Genomic DNA, 12,963 nt, shown 5'->3' on the forward strand with positions numbered 1-12,963 from the left:
AAAAACCCTGGCCGGGTTTTGTTTGGTGTTTTTTTTTTTTTTTTTTTCTTCCCCTCCCTCTTGTTTTTGACGAGGGGAGAAGACACGATGAAAAGAACCCGCTCATTTTCGATGGCAAAAGCCCCAGTTAGAGGGTGCCAAGGAGTGGGTAGTGGGATGTCAAGTACTTTCTCGCTTTTTAAAGATGGCTTATATAACCTGCTTGGCTTTATTACTGTTATTATTATTATTCCCCCCCCCTCCGGTTACATAATCCTAATTTATGAAAGCATTAGGAAATTGCGTTCCCCGCTGTTACGTGAGTGTCTGTATATAACGGCCCCGGAGCTCGTTAGGATGCTGCGCTCGACCCCTCCGCCAGCCGTCTCTCCAGAAGCTCAGACAGGTGTGGAACAACTATTTATACACTTAATATTACTATTTTATTAAATTTATTGTTATTTTTTACCATCATCCGCGGCTGTGCCAGCCCCTCCAGGAGCAGGATGGGTGCAGGCTGGTCCCAGCCAATGGAGAGAAGCAGCTTCACCGCCACCTCCGGCATTCCTGTTTTTTCCAATATTTTTGGGATGTGCCACTGGTGGGAGAGGCTTGTTGTGATTTTTTTTTTTTTTTTTTTTTTTGGTGGGAACAGCTGAAATCCTTGCTGGGGCCGGGGACAGGAGCTACCAGAGCATCACTGGGTAAAAACCCTCGACTGCATCCCGTCCCTGGCACCTTCTCCCCTTGGAAGAGCATCAACCCATAAATGTTCTGAGCATCAACCCATAAATGTTTATGGGCTTTTGCCTTCCCTGATATATATTTGTCTTTTGGAATAAAGGAGGGGGAAAAAAGTTATATATATATATGTATATATATTGCTTTTTTTTTTCTCCTTCATTTCACATTAAAGCGGAGGGGTTTATGTCTGCGGGTACCCACGCTGGAGGGGATGGACCATGGGCTGCTGATGGGATGCTCGCAAGAGGGTTGAGTCCAAAAAAGCTTTATCCCTGGGATTTCTTTTTTTAAAGCAACCTGGATTATCCCTGTGCTTTCTTATTTTGAAGCAATCTGGAAAAAACCCCCACCGACCAAGCATTTCCTCGCTGGTGCCTTGCTAGATAACCAGTGAAAGAGCCAGATTTTTTTAAAAATGGGTTTATATTGTAAACTCGGGGAGGGGGAAACACCTTTTTGCAAGTCTCTTTTGCCTGTTGCTGGTGAGGGTGCGCTCGCCTGGCTCCCGGGGGATGCAGACGGGCTGAACCCATCTCGCTTGCTGTTGAAATATTTATTCTGGCAGGCAGCAGCGAGCCGTCCCGCTCACTTGTTCCTCTCGCCGCCGCCGAAACTTGAGGGCAGCCTCTTATTCAACGTATTGAAAACAGAAGGAAAAAAAAAAAAAATTTAGTTATGACTCGGATCTTAACTAAAACCCACTTCAGAAGCTTAAAAATAATAGCTAGGCAAAATGATTAAGCAAGTGTGACGGGAGCACATACCGCTGTATTTAAGTTAGCCGCGTGCGGTAGTTTCCTTTTCTGCCTTTGTTATTCTCTTAATTGCTTAAAAAATCTCCTTTTGCTTCTGTACGGATGGATACCTTCTCAGGGGGCGGATTGGAGTAAAGGCGACCGCATCCCTCTCCAGGGTGTCCCTGCTGGCGGGGAGGGGGATGCGAGGCCATGGGGCGGGTGGCACCGGGATGCAGGGGATGCTCGGAGGGATGCTGGGGGGTACCGGGGTGGGTACCACTGTCTCCGTGGGCAGGAGTTAACCCTGGAGCAGCGACCGGCCGTGGGTAAAGGAGACCAGGGAATCACGGTTGGCAATGGAGGTTCGTCAGGGTGCCGGGCAATTAAAGCAGCTCTGTTTGCGTTTTGTTTTGTGTTGTTTGTTTGTTTTTTGTGTTTTTTTATTTAAATAAAAGTTGCCGTGACTGGCCCTGCTGGGATGTTAGCTGCTTGCACAACCCTCGGAAGTAAATCAATCCCTGGGAGTCTCATTCAGCTAGTGATAAATTTATGGCTTTCCCCTGTTTGTTTGAAAGGGGGGGGGGAAATCAAGTGGCCAGGATTTAAAAAAAAAAATAAAAAAATTAATTTTTAATTCGAGCTGTGATATGTGAGTGTGAGAGATGGGACTCGATGTCTGGGTGCATCCCGGCATGTTGGGATGGAGCTGGGGATTACATGGAGCTGCCTTGTCAGCTTAAGAAGGTCGTATTTTCCTAGAAACTTGAATTTATTGTGGACTAAAATGCCGTCTCCTGTGGTCCGTGCTCTGCAGGAGTCTTAAAACACTCTGGTCTGGGGAAAATTGCTGCTCTGGTCTTCCCCTCCCCTGCTGCACGGGGACGGTTTGCTCAGTAAATAGGTATTTTATTAGAAAAAATAGTTTTCTGGGTTGAGGGGGAAGCGAAACCACAGTGGGGTGGTGGAGGGAGCCCAGCTGCTGCGCTAATTGGGTCCTTCTTCGTTATCTATCTATTGGTGGGTGTGCTGGGGCTGGAGGGGCATCCCTGTGCTGCTGCCTGGCTCAAGGGACCCAGGTTTGGGGTGATGCTGGATGGGATTTGGGGTGATGCTGGATGGGATTTGGGGTGATGCTGGATGGGATTTAGGATGATGCTCATCAGGGTTTGGGGTGGAGCTGGCCTGGATTTTGGGCCCCCATCTCCCCCTCTCTTCCTCTCTCCCCATCGTGCATTTAGATCTGTTGTTTTTTTTTTTTTAGCTTGACCTTTGCATTTTAAAGAAACTCGCTCCCGTGTTGCAATCCGACGCTTTTAGGGCTGCTGTGGTGCCCTGGAAGCGAAAGCGCTCTGTGCTAAGTGGGTCTTAAAAAATCCAAAAAACAAAACCCCAGAGCAGTCAGCTCTTATTTTTCCATCCTGTTAATTTTCGTCCTGACTTTCAGCAACAGTCAATAAAAAAGTTGGACAGAAGATAGCCTTTTTTTTTTCCTTTTTTTCCTTTTTTTTTTTTTTTTTTTTTAAGCTGACGGTAAGATGCTAAATGCTGTTTTATGGAAAGAGCGAGTCAAAGCATCTTCCCGTGGCTGCGGGGAGCAGAGGAGCTGCCACGGGGTGTTGGGGGGGGGGGGGTTGTCCGTGGTCTTATCACCCCTTTCTGACCACGGTGGAGCGTGGCCTGGGGCTTAAAACCATGGTTTTAGGGGAGGGAGTTTAGGGGAGGAAGGGAAACCACTCAGTTCTCCCTGCTTCTTAAATTCTGTTGTAGAATAAAGCAGCTGTGGGCTTTTATTTTATGTATTGTTTTATTTTTAATATTTTTTTTCTTTCTTCTTACTAGCTATTTGAGTAAAATCCCCACTGTGTCCGTGGGTGGGCACCTCCACGGACCACCCCCCCTCCCCGGACCTTCAAACCTTCTCCAGCCATCGCATGGTGACGAGGTGAGACCCCTCCAAACCCTTCCCCAGCCTTTCTCTTGCCTCCCCCCCCCGCCCCTCCTCCTCCTCCTCCTCCCTTTCCCTTCCCGCGAGCCTCCGGGAGGGATCTGCGACGTGAAGTTTCCATTTGGAGCTGGCAAATTCCTGGTATGCCGATTTCTAGGAAACGTGGTGTGCTTGGTGAAACCCTAGCATGTGCGATACCTGTCTGTCCTCAGCCTGGGGTCGGACATCTGCATCCCATTCTCCATTCGGAATTTTTTCTCCTATTTTCTCCGGGCTGGAAGATAACAACAGCTGTGCGGAGAGGGGATCGTAAAAAAAAAACAAACAAAAAAAACCCCAAACAAACAAAAAAAATGGCTTGTTTTCATGGCGGTGGATTTCTGCAGCCTGTGCTGGTGGTGTTCTCCATCCTCCCGGAGAAGAGGTTTTTTTTTTGGTGGCAAAGATCATCGTTAGAAAAGGCTTGTGCAAAGGGGAAAGGGGCTTCGAGTTGCTGCTGTTGCTGGTTTTCCATAGGCGCGTGTCTGGCATCGCTTGCAGACAGCCTGAAAAAGACTGGATAATGAAGGTGGGGAAGACACCAGCCACTGCCCAGCTTGGAAAAATAATTAAAAAAAGCCTTTTATTGGACCTGCTTTTAAAAAAAATAGACAAAAAAAAGCACCGAATGTATTTTTTCTGAAGCAGCAGCTGAATTAATGGTTCTGTGGGAGCGCTAAAACGGGGGATAAAGCCATAGCGCTGCCCGTACGGGGTGTGCAGGGGGGTGCTCTACCGGTGCCCGCTGCCGGCGGCTTTAATTGCTCGTGGGCATCAATCACAGCGACGATCTAGAGGAGGGAAATGGTATTTGCAGCAGCGTGCAGGGCAGCATTTGGGCAGATTTCAAGCATTTGGGCAGATTTGGGAACTTGCAAGAGGGGAAAGGTGCAGCACTCGGTGCTTTTTGAGCAATTCAAGGAGTTTATATTCATTTATTTTGGAGCTGAGAGCAGGCGAGCGCCGTGGGTCGGGATGTGCCGGTCCAAGTGAAGCACCTTGTGCACATCTAGGAGTCCCCCCAACTGGCAAATCACCTTGTTTGCTCGGCTAGAAGCCCTTTAATATATTTCATATTAATTAACGCTGAAATACTTGCGCTTGGAGGAGAGATTGTGTCCAGATGTCGAAACCTCTGGATTTTAAAGCTTGTTTGTTATAGCTCTTAAATTACAGATTGAACGGCTACGCGGAGTTTTCAGACCATCCCGTAGAGCTGATAGAAAGCAACCGAGTGGAAACCCCAAACCCTTTCCGAGGGATAACGTGGTGGGGGTGGCAGCTCCGGGTCCCTGTGGCCACAATGGTGTCACGGACTAGACCCCGGCGTTGGGCTCCCAGCTGGAGCAGAGGCATTTTGGCAGGGGGTGTGTGTGTGGGTGTGTGTGTTACAGGGTCCTGCGAGGGACTTTTCTTCAGGATGCGAAGAATCAGGCTGTGAAAAGTGCCCCAAACTGTGCAAAAGTGCCCCAAAACATGCAAAACCCACCCCGTCGCCCATTCCTAGGGTGTGTTCTGGAGTTCTTTAATCACCTTCCCATCGCTTCCGTTCTCCATGGATGGAAATCCCTTCACTCTGGGTGGCCTTTCATTGATGCCCTTCGATGGGGATGGAGGAGGACCCCCCCCTTATCCCAGGGTGGGTTTAACCCTTCCCCACCCGCCTCCTCCTCCTCCCCTGTCCGTATTTACAGCCCAGGGAAGTGAAGCAGCGCGGGAGGACGGTTTAGCCCAGCTTTGTTTCCAGGCTGACAGTGTTAAGCTCATGGATAACAGCAACGGGAGAGCGGGGTGTCAGAAACTCCCAGGGGCTTTTGCATGGCGTAATTAATTAAACCCCCTCCCCGTATCCGGAGCCCCCGTGGTCCCGCAACGAGGAGATTCAGGCTCTGACACCTCCAGCAAGCTCTTGGTGACAGCCCCCATCTCCCTGGTATTTAAATCTCCGGGCATCTCGGATATTATTATTAATAATTCCCCCCCCCCCCCCAGCTGTTTGTTTCGAATGAATTGGGATTTTGAACCCCAGCCAGCCTCCTGTGGCCACTCCGAAGGGAAGATAAGCGGGAGCGCCGCGATGTTATTCTCTAACCTAGTTGGAGCTGTTTTTGCTGGCCGGAGGAGTCTCAAGCTCTTTCATAACGTGGACCACATCTTAATAGCCCGTCTTGTGGGCTCCATCCCTCCCACTGCTGCTGACGCAGAGCATCTTCCCCTCCCGCTCGCCTTGGCCAGCTTCCCTGGATGACTCCACTAATTGCTTACGTAGAAAAAATAATGAGAAGGATGCGTATGATATATTTTTAGATGTCTCTTGGTGGGATTTAGCAACCGGCGAGCTGGAGCCAGCACCTCCCTATCCGTCCCCAGCGGTGGCTGCTTGGTGGACCTCAGGAGGTTCTGCCTCAGGAGGAGGCACTTCTTTTGCAAGCGGTTTCCCTGTTATTGGGGCTTCTCCTGGTCCTTAATAAATGGATTTTGGATGCCGTGTCCCTGGTGATGCACGGGATCTGTGCTGGGAAGCCCTGAGCCAAGGCATGATGCTGGTGGCACGCCTGTGCCATGATGGGCACCGTCACCTTGCTCATCTCCAGGAGGATGGCCACGGTGGTGGCAGGGCAGTGTGGGTCATGGTGGCTTGGAGACCATCTCAGCACCCAAAGTAACCATCGGCAGGTTTTCCCCTGTCTAAATACCCCCGAGATGACAAGTGTCACCACCAAAGTTGCTTTTTTTAGTGTTTGGGTTTTTTTTTTTTTTAAGGTGTTCCCATCGGAAACCTCAGTGGAGCAGGAGAATGGGAGCAGACGCAAAATCTCCTGCAATAATACCCTGAGGATTCTGCTAATTGAGCATTGCAGCAAGTAGTTCCCTTATTTTTCTCTTTGCTTCTTCCATGGCAGGGTTCTTTGTGTCTCGGTGGTTTCCTGTGCCGGGGGGGGGGCGGACGGGACGGGACGGGCTGGGCTTCAGCTCTTCCCCTTCCACCCGGGTGTGAGGAGCCCAATTCTTGCAGCACGACTTATCTGCCCTCGGAGCTGAAAACATCCTTTCTTTGCTCTTTTTGAATCCCCCGAATGAGTGATTTCTCCTGCTGGTTAACATCAGCTTCCACACCAGAGGCTGTGGGAAAAGTTTCGCAATTAGAGCGACTTTAATAGATCTGGTTTATGTCTTAAAAACCCCATCGCTTTCTAATTCTCCCTCACATGTTTCCTTGATTACGTGTCGCGCAGCAGTGCGGCTACCAAAATAGCCTTACGGTCTGAAGGAAATCATCAGGAAATATGTTCTTTAAACCGTAGGCAGTTCTCTTTTCACCAGGCACCATTGGAAAAAGTCTGCGTTTGACCAAAAACGGGGCTTTTTTGGCACCTCGGTGACGTTGGGAGCGTGGTGCTCCACCAGTTTGCCCAAAAAAACCCCCGATTTCTTTTGAGTTTTACTGTGATTTTTTTCTTTAGCCACCCAAATGGTTGGGATTCTCTTGGTGTTGGGGTTGCTTTAGTTTTTGGAGAAGGTGTTTGCTGCGTGTTCGGGTCTCTCCGTGCGGGGTGGTGCTTTGCTTGCCCGAGGCTTGGAGCCCGCTCTCGCGTTTTGGGATGTTCTCAGTGGGCAGGAGAAAGCGAGGTTTGCCTGGGGTCGAGCTGCTGCTTTCCGAATAATAGAATCTCCGACAAATAACTAATTCCTTGCGGGAAATAATCTTAAACTGTATAAAATAACACACGCATTTGCCTTTTGAGTATTTCTAGCGTATTTCTAGCACCTGTGCCCCGTGGGTGCCCACCTCGACGTGAGGCAGAAGGGATGGGTGAAGGTCAGTGGCCATCAGCCCTTTGCTTCTCGCCCACGAGTGCTTTCATCTCTCCTGGCTTCGCCGCTGCCCTCGATGCTGCCGACGTAGGTTTAACTGCAGCTGGAACCATGCAGCCGCTCGCTCGCTCACCCACCCCTTTTGGGATGGGGGAGAGAATCAGAAGCGTAAAAATGAGGAAAAACGCGTGGGTTGAGGTTAAGATGGTTTAAGAGGTAGAGCAAAAGCCGCGCACGCAAGCAAAGCAAGGAATTTGTTCCCTGCTCGCCGTTGGCAGGCGGGCGTTCAGGGCTCCATCACTCGGGAAGACAAATGCCGTATCTCCAGAATTCCCCCTTTCCTCCTTCTTCTCCCAGCTTTATACACTGAGCATGACGTTCTGTGGCATGGGATATCCCTCTGGGCAGTTGGGGTCAGCTGTCCCGGCTGTGTCCCTTCCCAACTCCTTGTCCCCCCGCCGAGCCTGCTCGCTGGTGGGGTGGTATGAGGAGCAGGAAAGGCCTTGAGAGCTCAGCAACAACCAAAGCCAACAGTGTGTTATCCCGAAATTTCTTATTTCAAATCCAAAACACAGCACCACACCCGCTGCTGGTAAAACAGTGAACTCCATCCCAGCGGAACCCGGGAGGGCACTTTCACGCTGGTCCCGCGTCAAAGCGGGTGCTGGGCAGAGCATCACGGCAGAAGATGCGGGAGGTTTGGGTGCTGCACCCCGAGATGGGCTTCCACGTCTTGCCTGGTGTCAGGAGTCGGTCGCCTGGCGCCTGCGTTACCTCCTGGTGCTTTTTTGGGTAAATCTCTTGCTGGGGCCGCCTCCTGCGGCAATGCCAGGGGTGCAGCAGTGACCTAGAGAGGCTGGAGATGAAGGCCGGGGACCTCCGGGAGCATCCCCGTCGCTGTGGCTGGACGAAGCCGTGGGGCTGTCCCCGGTCCCCGGGCGCTGGGGATGGCCGGTGTCACGCATCGGGGTTTCCTGCGCCCTGTGGTTCGGCAGCGCCGGGGTGGCCCTTGGGAAGGGATTTTCCGTGTGAGATGTTCTCGAAGCTTCCTGCCCCCAGCAGGGAGCCACTTATTTTCCTCTTAACCCTTTCCTCTTCCCCCCTGCCTGACTCCTGGGGCACTGACAGGGTGCGTGCTGTGTCTCCCCAGGTCTGGGTCTTATGCACGGAGACCATGACCACTGATGAGGCCACCAAGAGCGAAGGGGAGGTGCAGGTGGCAGCTCTGGCCGAGCGCGGGGAGGACATCACGCCGGCTCGAGACCGAGGGGTCCTGAAGGTGAGTGGGGGGCTGCCAGGAGGGTCCTGCCTTGCCTTCTGCACCATGGGGTGCATGGTCACGTCGGGGGGCTGCATCCCCAGCCTTTGGGGTCAGGTAGTACTTCCAGGGCTGTAGGAGTGATTTTTTTGTTGCTGCTGTTGTATTTGAAAGGCAAAGGAGGTGAGCATCGCTTGGAATAAAGAAGGATGGAGCGGCATTTCAGAGCGACGGATTCAGGCTGCTCAGTGGATTTCGCTGCTATTGTGTTTCCTAATCAGATTATTAGCTGTAAATCCACAAAGCATTTTTGTGTGTGACTCACAGACATTAGAAAGAGCACATTACTGAGGTCATCCCGTCTGCTTCCGCAACCCCTTTTTCATATTCAGGGCCGTTTCTGGAGAGTTCTGCTCCCCAGCCCTTGCTCTTCTCCAGTTGAATAGGACCTTTCCTCTAAGAATAGCATCCTCCCCTGCTCCATCCTCAGCTCGAGAACTGCTTGTTCCAGGCTGGAGCATTCAAAAAAACAACAACAAAAAAAAAGAAGTGTTGACAAGAGGCGAGTAGTGAAATGACACACCCCTGCGAGTAAAATGTGTAGGGACGGAAAGCGAGAGTAATTGCCTTCGCTTCAGGTTTCCAACGGTGGTGTTTATCCCGACACCTCCGCAAAGGTCCCTGCTCCCAGCCCTGTCCCGCTCCCTCGCCCTGCCTCCCGTTGGGGGTTTATTTTTAGGGGCTGATGGAGGGATAAATCGAATAACTCCCCCTCGAGCCTTCCTTTGGTTTAGAGCAGTTCTGGGGCATATATGCATGCGTGTATATATTTATATATATGTGCATATAGATATATTTTTATGTATTTGTGTGTATACATATGCATGTATAAAAATACATATGTGTGTGTATCTCTATATATCATAGAATCGTAGAATGGTTCGGGTTGGAAGGGACCTTAAAGATCATCTAGTTCCATATATCTCTATATCTATATAGACATAAGGAATATATATTCTATGTATCTATACTCTGTATATCTCTATATCTATCTCCATATGCATCCTTAGCTGTCCCATGGCCTCCCTTCTCACGGCTGATTTCTCTCTCTCTCAGATCATTAAACGACCCGGCAGCGAAGATGAGACCCCCATGATCGGGGACAAGGTTTACGTCCACTACAAAGGCAAATTGGCCAACGGTAAAAAATTCGACTCCAGCCGTGATCGGAACGAGCCCTTCGTCTTCAGCCTGGGCAAGGGTGAGCTGGGCCACGGGGTCTGGTCGTGGGGGTGCTCCCGGGGGTCTGTGATGCTCCTGGGACCCTGCTGTAGGACAGATGGAGGGTGTCAACCCTAGGGGTTTTGTTTTTTTTTTTTTGGGTGCCATCCTCTCAGCACCCAGGTTGGGGTTTTTTCTGCCGCTTGCTCCCTTCCTGCCTGACGTCCGCCTCTCTCCTAGGTCAGGTCATCAAGGCATGGGACATCGGGGTGGCTACCATGAAGAAGGGGGAGATCTGCTACTTGCTCTGCAAACCCGAGTACGCGTACGGCTCTGCTGGCAGTGCCCCCAAAATCCCCTCCAACGCCACCCTCTTCTTCGAGGCAAGTCGTGCCGGCGCGGTGGATGAGCTCGTTCGCTCCCTTTCTGCCTTGCCAGCCAGCTCAGAAATAAATAAATAAATAAATAAATGAATAACTAAAGCAAACCCAACCAACAAAAAAAAAAAAAAAAGCTTGGATTCCTGAAACGTGTCCCTCTGCTCCAGAAACCGCTGCCAGGGTTTTCTCAGAAATGTGTGTCTGAGCTGGGAGGCTGGGACTGAAAACTCCGGCTGGGGAGAGTCCCGGTGCCAGGGGCGGAGAAGGGGGGCGGGAAGCGGGCAGATTCCCAGTTTAAAAATGTACACGGGAAGGAGAAGGCGGCTGGGAAATGCCTCCGGGTGCTAAAATCCGATTAGTGCCGGCGGGGCTGGTAGGAAAGCCAAGGTTTTGGTGGGGTGCACTGGCCGGGCAGGGCTCGTCGGGACAAGGCGGTGGGGCAGGAGGAGACGGATGGGTTTGTCCTAAATTAAGGCTTAGTCCTTCCAAGTCCAGCGGGGACGGAGCTGTGGGTCGGAGCCGGTCAGAATAAAGGGGAAGCTCCTGCCCTCGCTGGTCCTGGGCGGCTTTCACAGCATCATCCAGCACCGGCTGTGTTGTACCCTTACAGGCTTCATAAACTTGTTTGGGTTTTTTTTTTTTTGTGTGTGTGTGTGTTTTTGGTTTTTTTTTTTGTTTTTTTTTTTTTTACTGTTACTTTGTGTTACGCTTCAGGTACTGGATGTGTCCCAATTTCTAATAAATCGGGTGTATTATGCTGTGGCTTGGAGCTGGCTTTTTTGGGCAACTTTTGCTCGTCAGCTGAATGGAGAATTAGCTGGCTTGGCTCTCCAGCCGGAGGATGAACTGCTGCTCTGTGGCTTCGCTGTTGTTTTTCTCCGCTCCTTCCCCCCTCCCTCAGCTCTGCCCACCTTTTCTTTATTATTTTTAATTTTTTTTATTATTTTTGGTCAGGTCGAGCTGCTTGACTTCAAAGGCGAAGACTTGTTTGAGGATGGAGGGATAATCCGGAGGATCAAGAGGAAAGGAGAAGGTTACTCCAACCCTAACGAAGGTGCTACGGTGGAAAGTGAGTGTGGGTCCCTCCGTGGGGTGGGGGGACGGGGACTGGAGGGGTGACCCTGCCCTGGACTCCCCCCTCGCAAGGAGGCACTGTGTAGGTTGTAGGTGGCTGTGCATCGCGGTGGGATGCAGGTACATCCATCGGGAGGTGGGAAGGGATGGAGAGGGGCTGGGAGAGCAGCGGGGGATATGCTGCTCCTTGGCACAGACCCCCCTCCCCCCGGCGGTGGCTCTGCCAGAGGTGCTGGCCAGGAGGGTGGACTGGGAAACCTCCAGCCAACGATGGAGCCACCAGTCGAATACAACCTGCGCTCTGTTTAGTTTGTCGCGTTGGCAAATGCATCCCTGCGAGCCCCGGTGCTGCTCGGTGGGGAGGACGTTGTGGGCGGAGTGATTAACTTCACTCCTAAGAGAGAAGTAGTGAAATATTTATTAACGTAACCCAGTGATTTAACAAAGTTAGCAGTGAATGCGACAGTGTTTCACTAGATTTGATGCCAGGGTACACTTGATTATTTACTGCGTCGAGGCCGGGGTCAGACAAGCTCTCAGGGAGACCCCTCCGTTGAGTCAGGAGGCTCAGAAAGGACCCCCTGGCTTTTAAACTCCTTCTCAGAGAGGGGTCGGGATGCGGCTGGATCCAGTCCTAGTCCCAGAACTTGGTCAACGGTTTATGTCTAAAGGATTATATATGCGCAATCAATCCTTTGTCTCACTCAGCGAAGATTTCGACGTTGAGCGTGCTGTCAGTCGCTCACTGAGAATCTGTCGCGGCGGGGGATTTCTCGGCCTCGAGGAACAGAACCCTAAGCGAGTGTCCCCGCTCACGGGGAGATGCTGGCGCGCAGCCGCTGCCGGGCAGGAGAGCTCCAAGGGCTCCTGGGCTATTTAGAGAGTAAGATAATTGACTTATAGTCATATCCGCATGGGAACAAAATATCCAGGTCCCCGCTCCAGTGTTTTGACTGTGTTGCCAGCCGTCCCCCAAAGTCCGGGTGCAACTCGTCACACCTCCCACTGATGGTTATGGCTTGAGCAGGAGCCGGGGGGGGAAGGGGGGAGAGCACATCGCCACAGGAGGAGGATGGAGGGAGCAAACCCCCAGCGGGGTTTCGGGGCTCTGCCGTCTCCTCTGACCCTTTGGCATCCATGGCAGCGTCCAAACTGGCTGCCAAACCCCAGCCTGGCCTTGCCCTGCCTCGAAAGCGTGGGCAGCCGGGACGTCCTCCCTCGATGGCATCCCTTGCCAAGCGTTTTGGGCACCAGCGCAGGCAGTCGGCAGCTTCTTGAGCCTCCTTGTTCCAACATTGATTCTCGTTTTAGTGGGTTTTATCACATTTGCTGCAGAACTTCTTTTCCTTCCCCTGCAGCCAGAGGGCTGCTGCTGATGGGGGTTGGCGGGGGGGGGGGGCACAGCAATTAATGCGGAGGGTTTGCTGAGGCCGGGCTGGTCTCAGCCGATGCCGGAGGATGAGGAGCTCGGGTCCCATCGGGCTTGTCACGTTTCTGGAGCAGACATTTCATGGGGCTGGATGGGGGAAGCCAGGCTCATTTCGTATTTTATTTTTTTTTTCCCCTTCCCAAGAACCCTTCGGCCACAGACACGGAGCTCGCTCCGCACGGGAGGCATTTACTTTCCTCTCTCCCTTACAGAGCTCCCGTACGCAAAGGTTACGCTCCCTTTAGCGGAGGAGAAATTGGATCTGAGCTGTGACAGCTCATAAAGCTCGCCGCCTCGAACGGCTGGTTCTTCTAACGAGGCTTTTTTTTTTTATTATTATT

At 51.7% G+C, this 12,963-nt stretch overlaps 1 protein-coding gene across 3 annotated transcripts in view; it reads left to right on the forward strand.

The window, feature by feature from the left end:
* The window catches only part of FKBP5 (FKBP prolyl isomerase 5), a 31,992-nt gene that overhangs the window by 7,973 nt on the left and 11,056 nt on the right, over positions 1-12,963 (forward strand). For all 3 annotated transcript variants that reach the window (XM_054181152.1, XM_054181153.1, XM_054181154.1), the window contains 5 exons: positions 3,300-3,402; positions 8,411-8,539; positions 9,635-9,779; positions 9,980-10,122; positions 11,074-11,188. In XM_054181152.1, the coding sequence (XP_054037127.1) occupies positions 8,435-8,539; positions 9,635-9,779; positions 9,980-10,122; positions 11,074-11,188 (508 nt within the window). In that variant the 5' untranslated portion in view covers positions 3,300-3,402; positions 8,411-8,434. The remainder of the gene's footprint in view (positions 1-3,299; positions 3,403-8,410; positions 8,540-9,634; positions 9,780-9,979; positions 10,123-11,073; positions 11,189-12,963) is intronic.

Source organism: Rissa tridactyla, chromosome 21 (assembly GCF_028500815.1).
Source record: "Rissa tridactyla isolate bRisTri1 chromosome 21, bRisTri1.patW.cur.20221130, whole genome shotgun sequence".
Taxonomy (NCBI): domain Eukaryota; kingdom Metazoa; phylum Chordata; class Aves; order Charadriiformes; family Laridae; genus Rissa; species Rissa tridactyla.